Consider the following 16,395-nt stretch of genomic DNA (forward strand, 5'->3'; position numbering starts at 1 on the left):
ATGGTCTACGGGCCAGGCGACATGGCTGTGGGCTGCAGACCAGGCGACGTGGCTGTGGGCTGTGGACCAGGTGGTGCTATGCTGATGAAGTGGAGATTTCTGCACACCTGGTGGTGTTGTCTCAGGAAGCAGGCCCACGGCTAAGCTGAGGTGCCTTCGCCACGTGGAGAACAAAAGCCATCCCTGGGAGCTGACCATTTTTCTGTTGTGGGACAACGCTTTCCACTTTCTGAGGGCTGACCAAAGAGAACTGTCTCCAGACACGGCTTGAGACCCAGGGCAGATTCACACACAGTCTGCAGGGCACACCAGCAGCAGTGAGGACAGGGTCTCCATCCCACCTGATTCCAGGCAGCCATCTGGGAGCCACTGTTTCCTGTGTTTTCCCTAAGAGGGTCTTTGTGGGTGCATATGGACAGGCCGACTTGAACCTAGATTTCTCATATTTTTCATGGTCTCCAGCAGGCCTGCATGGCTTTCCTCCTTCCTCGGGGCAGGCCCATGCCGTAAAGCCGAGGAATCTGGGCCCTGAGCCCGTCTGCCCTCCCTGGATGTCCCCGGAAGCAGATGCTGCAGGGAAAGCGCCTGGTGATGTCATTAGGAAAGCCTTGGAGCGGTAGCCGGCACTTGGCGGGCTTTAGCTTCCGGAAGCATGTCTGTGGTTATTGTAGTATGTGCGCCTTTGTAAGATTGTCCTCAAGTTTGAGGCTTCCTCATAATTTTTGGTCTTGCGGACACTTGAACAGCGAACACTGGTTACCGTGGGGATTTGCGAGGAGTTCCCTCCCACTCCTGCTGAGAGGAAGGGACTGGGAACGGTAGGAGCACTGGTTAGGCCGCAGAAATGGTTTCTCTGTGACCCTGAACTCTTCTCCTTGGAGCCCAGAGTCCTGGGTCCCGGGGGCAGGATTGCCATGTTCCCCAGGGAGTGTATCAGCTTCCCCTTGAGCAGTTTCAAGGGTTCAGCGTGGTGCTCTGAGCTCACGAGGCCACTCCCAGCACAGCAGGCTTCCGTGGAGTTAGGTCAGAGTAAGACGTTTTAAGATTATGAAGATTATTAGGTGCTCAGTGATCTGTGTCCTAAGGTACCGTCACTCTTCACCAACTGACACAGTTTGGTTCCAAAGACCAGGTCATTGGGCACAAGTAGGCATTAGGCGGAAACAGGACGGCCACATTAGATCACAAAACGGAGGATGACGGCGTCTTGGTGTGGGTGCCGGGTCACACGTTACGTGGACCCACTGAGAGTCACGGCCAACAAGCTGCTGCATAGCCTTCACCACCACAGGCAGCATGACCCCTCCTTGCCCCTCGGCATTCGTCACCACCAGGCATACCTCGTTAATGCGCAGACTCGGACAGTAGGTTTTTGCTGTTGTTGTAAATGCGGGATGTCAGCTGGAGAGGGAGCACGGAGGAGGAGACAGTGAACCAGTAAAGTGGGGGGTTCACTGAAACAAGGGGACAAGACGGCTGACCCAACACCCACACAGTGGGCTTCTGTGTGCCAGTCACGGGGATGACGCAGGGCCACACGGCGGTCCTGGACACGGGAGGTCCCCTGAGTCAGGCCCAGCAGCCGCACAGTGGGCTCCTGCGTGCCAGTCACGGGGATGCCCAGGGCCTCGGGGCACGTCCTCCTGGATATAGAAGGTCCCTGAGTCGGACTCGGTGGGACCAAGGATAACCGTGATCTGAGGCCTCGTGTCTAGAAGAAGATGAACTTGTATATACGCATGTTCTCTTGAATTTGAGTGAGGGGCCCTAGGGGCACAGTGGTTAAAGCATTTGGCTACTAACCAAAAGGTCAGCGGTTTGAACCCACCAGTTGCTCTGTGGAAGAGAGATGAGGCAGTGGGCTTCTGTGAAGACTGACAGCCTTGGAGACCCTGTGGGCAGTTCCACTCTGTCCTCTAGGGGCGCTGTGGGTCAGAATGGACTCCAGGCAGTGGGTGTGGTTTGGGCTTTGCTTCTGTGAAGACTGACAGCCATGGAGACCCTGTGGGCAGTTCCACTCTGTCCTCTAGGGGTGCTGTGGGTCGGAATCTAATCCAGGGAAGTGGGTGTGGTTTGAGTTCTCCTTGTTTGTATGAAGAGATGTGAAGAGTTGCTTGAACCGAGTCCTCATCTGGAGAGTCTGGTGCTTAGTGACCTGTGTGTCTGTTGAACAGCAGTGTCCCTGCACAGGGGAGGAAGCCCCCCGACCCTGCAGTGGGGCCCGTACATCGCACTGTCCCCTCGTTGTCTGTTTTACACGGCTCTAAACTCCTCTTTCTCTCCACCAGCCTGTTGTGAGGTGTTGGCAGGTCAGGTTGGGAGCCTGTCATCACTGAGCCACCTCACTGGGCACGCAGGGTCCCAGGGCTGCCCCGCTAACGCCCTGGGTTGGGCTGTGGTGTGGGCAGCTGGGCGGTGGCTCTGCCGGGGTCCCTGGAGCAGATCACTGCAGGCCGCTTTCTCTCAAAGGAGCTGACGGCAGTGCAGCAGCTTCCGGAAATGGTCCTGGGGCCGCCCCCACCGGCCCTGCGGGGGGCTCGCGCCCGTCCTCCCGGAACCTAGGCTCTGCGGGCGGTGAGAAAGAGGAGGGCAAGAAGGTGCGGCGGCAGTGGGAGTCCTGGAGCACGGAGGACAAGAACACCTTCTTCGAGGGGCTGTACGAGGTGAGTGGGCGTGGGCTCTGCTGGCCGCGCCGGCCGCTTGGGCTGTTCTCTCTCGGAGGCCCTGGCAGGGGCCCTGCCTGGGCACGTCCTCTCCCCACTTTCGTCCTTCGTGATTCTTCCGTGCGTGTGCTCTCGGGGTGCTGTATGTTCTGTTTCAGCCTGTGGGCCGTAACCCTTCGGTATCTTACTCAGTGTTGCCCACACTGCCCCGACCTGGCCACGGGGGGCCGCTTTGCATTGGCTCCTCTGGGTCCTGCCCCCTGTCGGGCAGCCCAGCCTCCCTCGCTCTTCCCCTGCACCGGCCCCGGCACCAGCCGTTGCTCCGAGGACCCTGGCTCCTCTTGGGCCGTGGTGCTAGAGCCCAAGCTGTGGTCTCCGGTCTGCCTGCTGCTCTTGGGGGTCACTGCCACTTGGCCCGTCTGGTGACTGTGCACAGGCTCAGCTTTAGCACTGTGGCCACACAGCTGGTTCTCTGCACAGCAGTCCTTGGAACAGGAGTGACCAAGGGCACACGAGCACGCTCCCAGAGACCCCTCCACCTTTGCCGGGGGTGTCAAGGGGAGAGTGGGCCCCAAGGCTGCGGGAGTGTGTGTCTCCAGCTGTGTCAGGGCCGGTACTGTCCCCGTCAGCACGTGGACCCGTTCTGCATCATCAGGGCCGGGAGAGAGGTGCTGAGTAGTCAGTCTGTCCATTTACCTGAAGATGCCAGACCGGTGCCCCCTTGGGCCCAGTGCCGTGTCCTCCGGTCCTGCAGTCGTGTCGTTTTGGGGAGGCAGCTCATGCTGGGATCCTGTCGATCACCGAGGGGAAGCCACTCGGCCAGACCGTCTGCTGCCCGTCAGCTGCCCGTTAGCTGTTCGTCTCTCCCCTCCTCCAGCCTCTCTGGAGGCAGCATGTGTTGCTCTTGTTCTGTCCCCAAGTTTCTGCTGCTGCTCTGTCCCCCGTCCTGATGAGAGCCTCAGACTGGTGGCTCACACACGGAGAGGGTGCTGAGGGCCGTTTGCTTGTCCCCAGCCGGTCCTCGCCCCTTCTCTTTCCTCGGGCTGTTGGCGTCCCCCGCGAGACTGTGCTGTGTCAGCCCCGCACCTGTAACATGTCTTGCAGCACGGGAAGGACTTCGAGGCCATCCAGAACAACATCGCCCTCAAGTACAGGAAGAAGGGCAAGGCTGCGAGCATGGTGAAGAACAAGGAACAGGTCCGCCACTTCTACTACCGCACCTGGCACAAGATCACCAAGTACATCGACTTCGACAACGGTGAGTGGGCGCCGCCGGGCCTGAGCGCGGACACCCCCACCCGTTGGCCAGCCCCAGCTTGGACTTCACTCCTGTTGATGCTCTCTCGTGGGGGGTGATGTTGGCCGCATGTACTTGTCTGGAGGCCACTCCTTAGCTCTGATTGGCCTGCTGCGTGTGTGTCGGTGGCTCTGAGCACCTGTGGGCTCTGGGTCCCCGACTCACAGCCTGTGTGCCTGCTGCAAGGGTCCCGTTGTGGGCATGGTGGCCAGAGCTGGGCTTCCTGTGGTGGGTGCCGGCAGCACCTGGCAGCGTGTCTGCTGTGGGCCTGCTCTCTCGGGTACGGGCCAGCTCTGCGGAAGCTCAGCCCCCCATGCTCGGGTCCCGATGTGCACAGTCCCCTGTGGTCCATGTAACTGGCTCATCACCAAGGCCCCTCTGCCCGTGTGCTGGTGATGTTCTCGGTCACCAGGGGTTGGGAGTGGCTCTACCCTCAGTCACCCATCGTGTGGATAGACCATGTTTTGTTTGTCAGTCAGATTGTGGGTGTGAAGCTTTTCTAGTCGTGGTCTCCTCTGAGAACGGATGGGATCGGAGAGTTTTCTTCTTGGAAGAACCTTCCAGAACAGCAGGCGTGTGGAGTTGGTGATCACGGATTCCTCAAAACCCTCGTTCTGGGTCATGTCTTGGAGGCTTGGTTCTCTGTCCACTGACGGGTTCTTTTCCTTTCCTGCTTTCACACACACGTGCACACGCAGCAAACATGAGAGCTCTGAAACACGTGGCTGAGGGACAACCGAGGAGGGCAGGTGTGAGCGGAAGGGACTGTGACCCTGTCACGGCCCCGAGAGACGGAGCAGAAGCTCCAGGTCAGTGATGTCAGGACAGCGACCCTGGCGTAGCCCCGAGAGAAGGCGTGGAGGCTTCTGGTCGGTGATGTCGGGACAGTGACCCTGTCCCTGCTCTGAGAGACGGGGTGGAGGCTTCTGGTCGGTGATGTCGGGACAGTGACCCTGTCCCTGCCCTGAGAGACGGGGTGGAGGCTTCTGGTCGGTGATGTCGGGACAGTGACCCTGTCCCTGCCCTGAGAGACGGGGTGGAGGCTTCTGGTCGGTGATGTCGGGACAGTGACCCTGTTCCTGCCCTGAGAGACGGGGTGGAGGCTCCTGGTCAGTGATGTCACTGGGCTGTTGCATTAGCGTGAGGTGTGGCTGCATAGAGGAAAATGTAACTGTCACCTAGAGCAAGAGGCCTGGGACTGGCACTGGGGACCCAGGCCCTGTCCCTCTGCTCTACCAGTCACACGTGTCCATGTGACCCCAGGCAGCACTCCTCCTGTCCGAGTCAGTTTCTTTAAGGGACCCTTCCAGAAGTCTACACAGCATGTCCACACCTCACTGCCCAGGACCTGGCTGTGTGGCCATGCCTAGCCACAAGGACACGTGTCATGTTCACAGTCTGTTGCTTCCCCAGATCAGATTAAGGGCTGCTGCAAAAGGAGACAGGGAGTGGGGACTGGACGTGGCTTCCTCCTCCTGTCTGGCCCTTGGCATTTTGGTAGGTGGGCCTGGAGGTTGGAGGACGAGGGGACAGGTGAGGCAGAGAGGACAGGTGAGGTAGCCCGGGTCCTGTGTGAGGCGCCCTGAGTCCCGTGTGAGGTGGCCCGGGTCCTGCGTGGGGTGCGACGCGGAGAGCAGTTGGTGATCAGTCTGATCGTGTCTATCCTACCTCCTCCCCTGCCTCCAAGAAAACAAGCCATGCCCAGGGTCCCTTTTCTCCCCTGGGGGGATGTTTGCTCTGCTTTTTGGGTAGTCTTCTAGCCCTTTCTGTTTTTAAGTTTGTGTTTTGAAAGTTGGACTTGGACAAGCAGCACCATGTTCCCTGCACCCAGCCTGCCCTGGCGTCACCGCCCTGTGTAGCCAGGGTCTAAGGTCGAAGGTGGGACCACCACGGGCCGCTGGTCAGTGCCGCCACTCTCCCTGGTGGGTGTGCTGCCCGGCCCGCACCCGTCCTTGTCCACAGCTTGCCGAAGCTCTCCTCTCTCCCCACAGTGTTCTCACGTGGCCTGAAGAAGTCGTCCCAGGAGCTTTACGGCCTCATCTGCTACGGCGAGCTGCGCAAGAAGATCGGGGGCTGTGAGTACACGCCACTTGTGGGCTGGAGGGCCTTCCCTCCATGGGGATGGAGCCACGTGTCGTCCTGGTGGCCCGCCATGGCTGGCACCCAGACCTCTCGTTTTCCTCTAAGTTTTTGCCTTGAGGATATTCTAATCCATAAATGATAACGCAGCCTGTGACGAGCAGCACACGCCCTCTACCCCACCATGCTGCTGGCGGTCCACCACGTTTGCACGTGCAGATGCGTCTGCAGGCGCGCACACTCTTTTCCTGCTTGTACGTGTGTGCCTCACACCCCTCAGCCCATGTTTCTGAGAATAAGAAGGTTGTAGATAGCCACATCTCCGAGACACTTAAACTCACTGCCGTTGAGTCGATCCTGACTCATAGCGACCCCTCCTTGCGTTTCCGAGGCGGTACCTCTGTGGAGGTCAATTGCCTGGTCTTCCTTCCCAGGAGTGGCTGGGTTTGAACCACCAGCCTTCTGGTTAGCTGTCAGATGTCTTAGGCACTGTGCCACCAGAGCTCCCCTGAGACACTTGGTGTTCTTGTTACCTAGTACCGCTCTGACAAGAGTATACCACAAAATGGGATGGCCTTGACAAACAGGACTTTATTCTCTTACAGTTTGGAGGCTTTAAGTCTAAGTTCAAAGTGCCAGGCTCTAGGGACTGGGTGAAAGCCCCTCGACCTTGGGCTTCAGCTCTGCCTCCAGAAGCCAGAGGCTTTTCTTCACTCAGACAGCTGCTGGCTGCTGAGGCTGCCAAGCTCAGGGTTGACGAGTAAAAAGGCACAGTTACGATGTTACCAAACCACAGAGAGGCCATTAATTCAAGTCCATTGTAAGTCCCAAGGTCAGCAGAGCATGGCAGGCTGCTGAACAACGACATGGCTACGTGCAGGGTTTGAGGTGCCATAAGCTAGAGACTCTCCCCAAGGCTTCTCCTTAAATACAGGAAGCAGACCACATCCCAAAGGCAGCTACTCCGCTGCTTGTGGTAGATCCCACCGTGGAGTTGATTGCCAGTCTCCTCATGGGGAATAACTACCACCAGCTGCCCAGCCACTCAATCAGACCCAGCTAAGTTGACATACAAACTGAACTACCACACTCGGTGTGTATAAATCTATGCAGTAATCTTACTTGATACTCCATGTGTGTTCAAGACAGGTTCCATGGCCAGGACCCTGCCCCGGGCAATCCTGAGGCCTCTACAAGCCCCCGTGTGCTGTCTTGCATGGTATCCAGGCTCTGGATTACCTGGGCCTGTTTTTTAGTTTTTATTGTGATTTGGGTGGAAGTTTACAGAGTAAATTCACTTTCTATACAGCAGCTCACATACACTTTGTCTCATGACCTTGACTACAATTTACCCCAATGCAACAGCTCCCCTCCCACTTCCTCCCGATAGTTACCTCTTCCCCTGTGTCCATCCCTCCATGCCCTCCTGCCCCCTGAGCTGTCTCCCTGTGCATAGGCAGTCCTTCTTTCTCAATGATTGCTCTCTCCAAGGATTGTATCTACCTCAGGTAAATGTTCAACTCATATGCCTGTCTTTTGTTTGGCTGGAAGCCACAGGTGTGGGTTCAATTCCAGATCTGTAGGGCAGCTAGGGGCCATAGGCTCAGGGGTTCCATCAGTTGGGCCTGTGTTTTGTAATGGTTCCTCACCTCAGATTTGCCCAGACGGGTCCTGCTTGATTCTGTGTCCTGTAAAGACGTTGGCTCAGCCCCGTGAGGGAAAGTGACAGTCTTCTGCTGGCTGGGCAGCCAGACACTGAGGCAGCCACATGGCTTCCTAGGCCTCAGCTCTGTCTGCTGGGCGCTGTGAGGGCACACACCCCATAGGACCCTTACGGAGGTGAAATAAGTCACTTCACATACAAGATGTCCTTGCTCTCAAGATTCCTCCCCTGGAGTAGGCGGTCGGCCGAGAGGTGTCGCAGGGAGTCCTCACACTCGAGGTTCCCCCCGGAGCGGGCGGCTGGCCGAGAGGTGCCCAGGCAGACAGAGAGCAGGGAGGGAGCTGGCATACGCCCACACTGCGTGTCCTGTATTCCGTCCCTGGGTGGTGCAGTTGCTCTGTGCTGTGCTGCTGACTGAAAGGTTCGGACCCACCTGGTGGCTCCTTGGAAGAAAGACCCGGCGATTGGCTTCCATTCAGTTACTGCCAGGAGAGCCCTCCTGAGCACAGCTCTCGGTAGCACGTGGGGTCGCCACGAACCGGGACTGACTCCACAGCAGCAGGCTGGGTTTTGGTCTTTGGTCTGTGCCCGGCCTGGTTCCAGTCACCTGCCTGTGTGGTCTCTCAACCCCAGAGTAAGGGGCATGGTGTGAACAGGGTACGGTGGGCGCCCACGGGGAGGGAGGCCTTCTGAATAGGCAGGTGGGATGTACGAGGTCTGGGAGAGACAGGTTGCTGTTGTGGAGGTTCTCTGCTGGACCCCAGGAGGCAGGTTTGCACGTGACACTGGTGAGTGGAGGTGTGTGCGCAGACGGGGGACAGCAGGGGTGCCTTCTGGGCCAGTCGCCACCTCCTTTCCACTCTGGGGGTGAGGCCGTGCACACACCGGGGGTTTATTCTTGACCTTCACCAGCTCACGGAGGGGTTTGCTTCCTGCAGTGAAATCGCCGTATGGGGGCCGTTAACGGGTTTCCCTCCCTGTGTCACCGTCTCACTTGTCTCTCTCTCTACTTGAAGGCATGGACGACAAGAATGCCACGAAGCTCAACGAGCTCATCCAGGCCGGGTGAGTCGGGTTTCCTCGGACACGTCGTGGGGGCTTGCCCGCTGGACAAGCGGCTCCTCTGAGTTACGGGGCAGCCCCGCTCCGCCCGGGGCCCGTCTGCTTGTTCTGTGACTGCCGACTGTTGCGCGGTGCGGCCCCAGGCCTCTCCTCCTTCACCTTCACTCCCGTGCGCATCACCGTGTGGCCCACCTTTCCCTTCTGGAAGGCGCTCTTGGTTCTTGCCCGTCCCCTGATGCTGCTTCTAAGCGTCTCCTCACGGCGGGTCCCGCCTCCTCTGCCCACCCCCCCTCTTGCACCCCCTGGCTCTCAGGGCCCCAGAGGCGAGCCTGGGTCCTGATTCTGTTCTGTTGTCATGAGGATTGTGGGAGGGGTTTCCTGACGCCCCATGTCTAATGTGAGGGCTGGGGGGTGCCTGATGCCCCATGCTTGACGTGAGGGCCGTGAGAGGAGGTTCCTGCCTTCCCATGCCTGATGTGGGGGCCCCGACTCCCCACACCCAATGTGAGGGCTGTGGGAGGGGGTGCCTGACACCCCACGTCTCACGTGAGGGCTGGGGGTTGCCCAACGCTCCATGCCGATGTGAGGGCCATGGGATGGGGGACCCGACTCCCCACACCTGATGTGAGGGCCACAGGAGGAGGTTCCCACCTCCCCATGTCTAATGTGGGGGCCCTGACTCCCCATACCCGATGTGAGGGCCACAGGAGAAGGTTCCCACCTCCCCATGTCTAATGTGGGGGGCCCGACTCCCCACACCCGATGTGAGGGCTGTGGGAGGTGGTGCCTGCCTCCCCACGCCTGATGTGAGGGTCGTGGGATGGAGGGGCCTGACTCTCCATGCTCCGTGTCAGGACCGTTGGAGGGGGAATGTGACATCCCATGCCTCGTGTAAGGGCAGTGGGAGGTGGTGCAAGACACCCCATTCCTCATGTGTGGGCTGCGCGTGGCCGTCTCCCTCCACAGAGCACTATGTGGAAGAGGGAAAAAGCAACTTCCCTGTGGGGAAGTCTGACAGGCACCATCTTAGATAGAATTCAAGGTCAACGTCAGCTGGGATAAGTCATGGTGACAGCAGGCAGCTCTCATGAGATGGGATAAGGAGGCACTTCATCTCTGTGGTCGTGCTCCCCAAACCCATGTTGTTGTGTGTTCTTGAGTGGATCGGGCGTCCAGTGGTCCCATGCGACAGGGAACTCCCCATGAGGTTCTCTTGGCTGTGACCTTGATCAAGCGAATCACCAGGTCTCTGTGCCATGGAGCTACTGGGTGGGTTTGAACTGCCAGCTCTTCAGTTAGCAGCCGAGTGCTTAGCAGTGGCACCGTCAGGCTTCTTCCAGAAGCTCTGTGTGATCATCAGGAGCTGTCAGATGAATCCCAGCTGAGGGAGAGCCTACAAGTACCTGAGCAGGGCTCCTGGAAGCCATGACGGTCAAGAGGAGGCGAGTGGGAGCCACTGTCGCGGGCTCTTGGAGCCTCAGGAGATGCGTCCTGGGCGGGTCCGGAACAGAAAGCTGTTGGGGTGATGGGCGAGTGAGCCGGGTCACGTGCGGACGGTGCTGTCATGCATCCGTGCTGGGTCCCCCGCGGTGATGGAGCCTCCACTCCGATGGACGAGTTGGCAGGCAGGCATGCCGGGGCACAGCGTGGGCACTGTCTTCACAGCTCTGTTACTCTTCTGCCCGTCTGACGTGATGCCATGTCAAATTTATTTTATCTCTGAATGAAATCACTGAAGTAAAACCCTTGTTTAGGGTCTAGCCAAGACTGGTGGACTATGGTGGTCCTGGGCAGGCAGCAAGATTTGAAATCCAGGAAGAGGGGTGATGATGGAGCCCTGTTTATCTGCAGACAGCATGATTGTCATATAACTATAACAAGTGCAGAGAAAAAACCCGTCCACGTCCTCCATGCCCACCGCCCAGCGTGTCTGTAGGGTACCTACTGGATCCAGAGGTAGAAGACGGCCACCTCCCTGGAGCCCCCTCACCACCTCTGCTCACACCCACCTTCAGCCCCATGTGAGGAAGACCAGCTGGCTCTTAGATTATGTTTGCAGGATCGTGACCCTAATGTCTGGAAGAGCAGATGTGTGTAAACAACAGAGCTAGACAGAGTGGAGGCGTGGGAGGCTGGCTGACCTGGGTTTGGGGCGGTGACGCTGCCAGAATGGGGAGTGGGTGTGAGCACAGCCGGAGTGGAGGAGTGGGTGTGAGCCTGGTGTGGTTGTTGGCACTGAGGAGGGACATGGTGTAAAGCTGAGGCTGGGGGCTCAGGGCAGGCCCAGCACTGCAGGACAGACTTGAGACCGGGATATCAGGGTGGGCGTCACGCTGTCCCAGGAAGCTGGTGAAGGTGTTGAGCAGTGTTGATGATGTGGGGAGGACAGGGTGTACAGGGCTGCGAGGAGGCTGAAGGATACAGCCGTCTGGTTTAGTGTTTTAATTGACATAAATCAAAGCCTACCTTGTGTTTAACTTTTTACCGTGATCCGGATGGACGATTACGGAGCAGGTTGATTTTCCGTTCGGCGATGTGTGGTGATGAGAAACCACAGTGTGATTTCTGGCACTGACTGCACCTCACAGTGTCGCGGCCTCGTCCCACTTCCTCGATTCCTGTTTCCGTCTGTCCTTCTTTCCTGTCCCTTCCTGCCTTCTGAGCTTCCTCCCGGGACAGATGGTTCCATCTGGTTGATTGTTGTAAGGCATGTGGACCTCTCTGGTGTTGCTGTTCATTTTGTAGGCCTGTTGTTTGTCTGAAAGTTGAACCACAGGGGTGAGTAGGGGTCCAGGCCCGAAGGGTGTCTAAGGGCCACAGTCTCAGGGCTAAGTGCACTTCCTGGCCTACAGTTGTGTGGCTTAACACGTGTGCGGCGCTGTGTGATCTCAACCGTGGTTGGGACACGGAGCTGCCCGTCAACCCCTTTGTGGGCACCCTCTCCCCACGCCCCGCACTGGCAGCCCCCAGCTGGTCTCCATTCTCTGTCCTGACTTTTCCAGCATGTTCTGTGAAAAAGATCCTTGTGGCCTTCTGCCATGGGTGTCTTCCACTCAGTGGCCTGTGTATGGGACCCACCGTGCTGTTCCCTGCGGTTGCAGGGTGGAGACGTACCACAGTTCGTCCACTGGAAGGACACTGGCATGGGGCCTGGTTGTTAACAGTCGTGCACAGACCACTGTAGGCGTCTGCCTCCACCTTTTTGTGGACGTAGGTTTTCGCTGCACCTTTATCATTACCCAGGCGGTGGCGATAGGTGTACTTGACGAGGACTGCCGGCTGCTTCCGTGCTGAGTGTGTTGCTTCCTGGCCTCAGCGGCCCTGGTGCCTTCGGTTTGATGTTTCAGCCTTTCTGCGAGGTCTGAGGGAGGGGCCGTCTCACTGTGGCTCTGACTGGCGTTTCCCCAGAGACGTTGAGCATCTTGCTCATGTTGACCTGTCATCTCTGGCAAAGGGTCTCTTCCAGTCTTGTGCCTGCTGGGAACGTCCTTCTACGTTCTGGGTACGAGTCCCTCGTGACATGTTGCTGGCAGGTCTTTTCTCCCGGTCTGTGGCGTCCTTCCGTTCCCTTCATGGCGTCCCTCAGAGCGCAGGCGTTTCCAGCTTTGCTGAAGGCCACTTGGTCCGTTTTCCCTTCTCTGGACTGTGCCTCCAGTGCTCGGCTGTGAAACCTTTACCCAGGGTCACAAAGATGGTGTGCTGCTTTGTCAAGGTTTGATGGCTCCAGCTTTGGCATCTAGAGCCATGCCCGTTCTAGCTGGACCTTTGCGTGCAGTGGGACGTGTGTGTGTAGTTTGGGGTTGACGTCTGCGTGCAGTGTAACCTGTGAGGGGAGTTTTGGGTTGACTTGTGTGCATGGTGGACTGTGGGAGGGGGAGATTGGGGTTGACGTTTGCGTGCGGTGTAGCCTGTGAGGGGAGTTTTAGGTTGACTTGTGCGCATGGTGGACTGTGAAGGGGAGTTTGGGGTTGACGTCTGCATGCAGTGTAGCCTGTGAGGGGAGTTTGGGGTGAACTTGCTTGCGGTGTAGTGTGTAGGTCAAGTGTCCTTTTGGTGCCTCTGGGTGTCTCATTGCTGCAGTTCCAGTTACTGGGGAGGCTGCCCTTCCCACTTTGAGATGCTTTCCACCTCCCTAGAGACCCCTGGCCTCTCTGCTCCGTTACCTATGGCCAGTTTTTCACCAGCATCTTTTAGTTTTCAACAGCAACGCGATAGACTCTTGAACAAAAGGAGGTCAGAAAGGTGCCGGGGAAAGACCCCTTGATCCAAGACCAGAAGTGTTGCTATATATGTCCCTTTGTTCCTGTCCATGGTTCAGTTGACGGCCTGTGTCAGTTAACCCTGAACCTCTTTGGGTTTCAGAACTGTGGTTTGAAATGAAGGATTCATTGGATTGGGAAGGTTTTGAAATGAACTGTCACCACACTGGTCTTGGACCCAGAACATAAGCACGTCTGTCAGGTGGATCAAATCCATGGCAGAGAGAAGGCTCCGTGCCCAGACGGGAGTGGCTGTGCTGTCCGTTTTGCGGGGATGCTTGGGGGGGTAGAGGCAGCCTGGTGGGTGGTGTCCCATCTGAGCATATGTTGACCCTCCGCAAATAGTCCGTCCTGAGCTCTGTGCTCCTGGGGAAGGCCTGCCCTGGCTCCTCCGCCATCTCCCAGTTGCTCAGCTGTGGGGCAGTGCAGGGGTGGGGAGGGCTGACGTTCTCCGGGACGGGACCGGCCACAGAGTCCCTCTTCACTTAACTTGGCTCTTCGTGCCGAGCGCTTCCGTTTGGGGCGGCCGCAGCCCTCCTGTCCGAGAGGAAAGGACAGACAGCATAGTCTCGGGGTGGTTACCTGGTAACCAGAGCATCTGCTCAACATCACGTGAGAAAGGACGAAGTCACAACAACAGTAGTTTAACAGAAGACGTCATTGTGTCAGATGCAGGAGCTGCGGTACCGGCTCCGTGGCTCCGGGAGTTGGACGTAGAGGCCACGTGACCGGCTCCGTGGCTCCAGGAGTCGGACGCGGGGCCGCGTGACCGGCTCCGTGGCTCCGGGAGTCGGACGCGGGGCCACGTGACTGGCTCCGTGGCTCCGGGAGTCGGACGTGGGGCCGCGTGACTGGCTCCGTCGCTGTGGGAGTCCGGCTGCTGTCGCCTTTGGGGGCAGATGGAACAACGGTGCTGAGCAGGGAGGCTTCTGTCTCTAGAGCAGCTTAGTGCCGGAGGCTGTCAGGGAATCCCCTCTGTGCTGCTTCAGTCCTGCCGGCGGCCCCTGCAGCCCCGTCCCCAGGGCCCTCAGTGCGGTAGCTGCAGCACTTGCAATCTGCCCCCCCGGGTGGCAGTTAAGCTGCAGAGATGTGGGCCGGTGCCTCACGGACTGGATTGTGCACAGACCCGCACCCGCCTCACTCCTCTAGGCAGAGAAGGGACGGCATTCACCTGGGGCGTTTCTTGCCTCTTGGGCTGGGATTTAGGCATCTCAGCTCTGCTTCTTGGTGTCCTGTGTTTGATTCCCAGCACAGAAGGAGCTCAGTCAGCCCTTGGCTGGGTGGAAAGGTGGGTGGGTGGATAAGTGAGTAGATGACTGGAAGGGTGAGTGAGTGGATGGGGGATGGATGGGGGATGGATGGGGGGGGGTGGATGGGGGTGAATGGGTGGGTGGATAGGGGGTAGATCAGTGGATGGATGGATGGGTAGTTGGGCAGATGGTGGATGGGTGGGTAGTTAGGCGGATGATGGATGGACAGATGGATGAAAAGATACGTCAATAGATGGATGGGTGGATGGGTACTTAGGTGGATGGGCAGATGGATGAATGGACACATCAGTAGAGGGATGAGTGAATCGGTAGATGGGTAGTTAGGCGGATGATGGATGAGTGGATAGATGGATGCCTTCCATTCCATTTAAAACGATTGTCATTCTGGTCTTCAGTTCTACACAGCGTGTTTTTGGAATTACAATTACACGTTACGTATAAATGCATTCTTGAAAAAGTAGAAAGGACATGCGGTTTGGTGCCTGCTGACCAGTCTTCCTGAGATGGGAGAGTTCTGTGCTTCCAACGTCCTGGTGTTTGACTGGGCTGGTTGAGGGTGTCTGCCAGGGGCTCTGAGGGGGAGGCACAGATCAGTGGGTTGACTGAGAAGAGCTTCGCCAAGAAAAGAGGGCAGTGGCTGTGCTGGGGCTTCTGCGGTGGGACCCGGGTGGGAGGCTAGGTCACGGTCCTTGCAAACGCAGGACTCCCTCGGGGGAGCGCTCAGGAAAGTCGTGGGACGTAGTTACTACGCTGTACCTGTCACACACATCCTGCACTGTCCGTGCCCTCAGACAGCCCGCAAGGCGCTGGGGCGTTCTATGGGGATGGTGCAGAGGCCATGCTGGGAGGTCTGAGTGGGTGCTCAGAGACCGGGGTGGGCACTCGGCCGCGGTCCTTCCCGTCTACCCGCCCATTTCGGCTTTCTGCGTGGAGTCCAGCAGAAGGCACCACGCAGCCGCAGGCCTGATGCACCCTCACTGCCCTCTCTGCAGGGCCACCACAGTGCGCTACAAAGGCAGGAACTTGCGGATCAAGGCACCCATGTGTCGAGCCCTGAAGAAGCTCTGTGACCCTGACGGTAGGCCGGATGTGTTGGGGGTGGGACACGTCACCCTGTCCGTGTGCCGTTGGGCCTGCTCCTGAGAGCACCCACGGTCTCCCCGCCCGCACAGGCCTGAGCGACGAGGAGGACCAGAAGCCGGTGCGCCTGCCCCTGAAGGTGCCCGTGGAGCTGCAGCCGCGGAACAACCACGCCTGGGCCCGTGTGCAGAGCCTCGCCCAGAACCCACGGCTCAGGTGACTGCCGTGCCGCGGGGGCTGGGCCTGGGGTCCCCTGGAGAGCGAGTGCCGCGTCCTGCGTGTGCCGTGGCACCTGAGGCAGGGCGTCGGGCCCCGGGAGCAGGGAGGACATGCTGGCCGAGGGCCCGGTGGCTGCTGACGCGTCGTCCACGTGAGGCCTCACCCCTCCCTGGGCACTTGGCCCCTGGGGGGGCTGGAGCCCTGGCGCTGCCGTGTGCTCCCCGGGGGGGCTGGCAGAGGGCACGCAGACGCTCTCCTGCTTCCCACTGTCCATGTCAGCAGAAGGGGCCGCGTGACGGAGAGCCAGAGGGGCCCCAGCTGGCCCAGCCCTCCCAGGCCCCTCCTCGGAGTGTCTCCTCCCTCCGGGCTGACGGCGCTGTCTTCTCCCTCAGGATGATCGTGGAGCTGCACCGCAAGGTCTCCAGCCTCATTGAGTTCCTGAAACAGAAGTGGGCGCTGCATGAAGTGCGTGTTGTATCCTTTCAGAGGGGGGCGGGGCAGGCGCAGCAGCCGCACTGGGCCGTGGTGCAGGGTCGAGGCACGGGGCCCTGTCCTTTGGGCTTTGGGGGTCAAGCCTTTCTTCCTCGCAGCCTCCCCTCTGAACACTGAGCAGGTGGCCACGAGGCTCGCCCGGCCGTCCCTGTGACCCCAAATGGCTCTGGGCCCACCGGTCCCCAGCAGGTGTGACAGGTGTCAGGGTGCATTTCTTTTTTTTATTAGGATTTGGGTGAAGATTTACAGAGTAAATTCACTTTTCATACAGCAGTTCACATATACTTTGTCTCATGTCATTGACCAAAAT

The 16,395-nt window shown here is 58.7% G+C and overlaps 1 protein-coding gene across 1 annotated transcript in view; it reads left to right on the plus strand.

Moving 5' to 3' along the window:
* The window catches only part of CRAMP1 (cramped chromatin regulator homolog 1), a 34,446-nt gene continuing 18,051 nt past the window's right edge, over nucleotides 1–16,395 (plus strand). The window contains exons 1-8 of the mRNA XM_007939647.1: nucleotides 1–70; nucleotides 2,470–2,663; nucleotides 3,768–3,921; nucleotides 5,952–6,035; nucleotides 8,719–8,767; nucleotides 15,287–15,372; nucleotides 15,467–15,590; nucleotides 15,986–16,067. Coding sequence (XP_007937838.1) covers nucleotides 1–70; nucleotides 2,470–2,663; nucleotides 3,768–3,921; nucleotides 5,952–6,035; nucleotides 8,719–8,767; nucleotides 15,287–15,372; nucleotides 15,467–15,590; nucleotides 15,986–16,067 — 843 coding nt within the window. The remainder of the gene's footprint in view (nucleotides 71–2,469; nucleotides 2,664–3,767; nucleotides 3,922–5,951; nucleotides 6,036–8,718; nucleotides 8,768–15,286; nucleotides 15,373–15,466; nucleotides 15,591–15,985; nucleotides 16,068–16,395) is intronic.

This window comes from Orycteropus afer, unplaced genomic scaffold (genome assembly GCF_000298275.1).
Source record: "Orycteropus afer afer isolate SDZICR_OR568_19922 unplaced genomic scaffold, OryAfe1.0 scaffold00061, whole genome shotgun sequence".
Taxonomy (NCBI): domain Eukaryota; kingdom Metazoa; phylum Chordata; class Mammalia; order Tubulidentata; family Orycteropodidae; genus Orycteropus; species Orycteropus afer.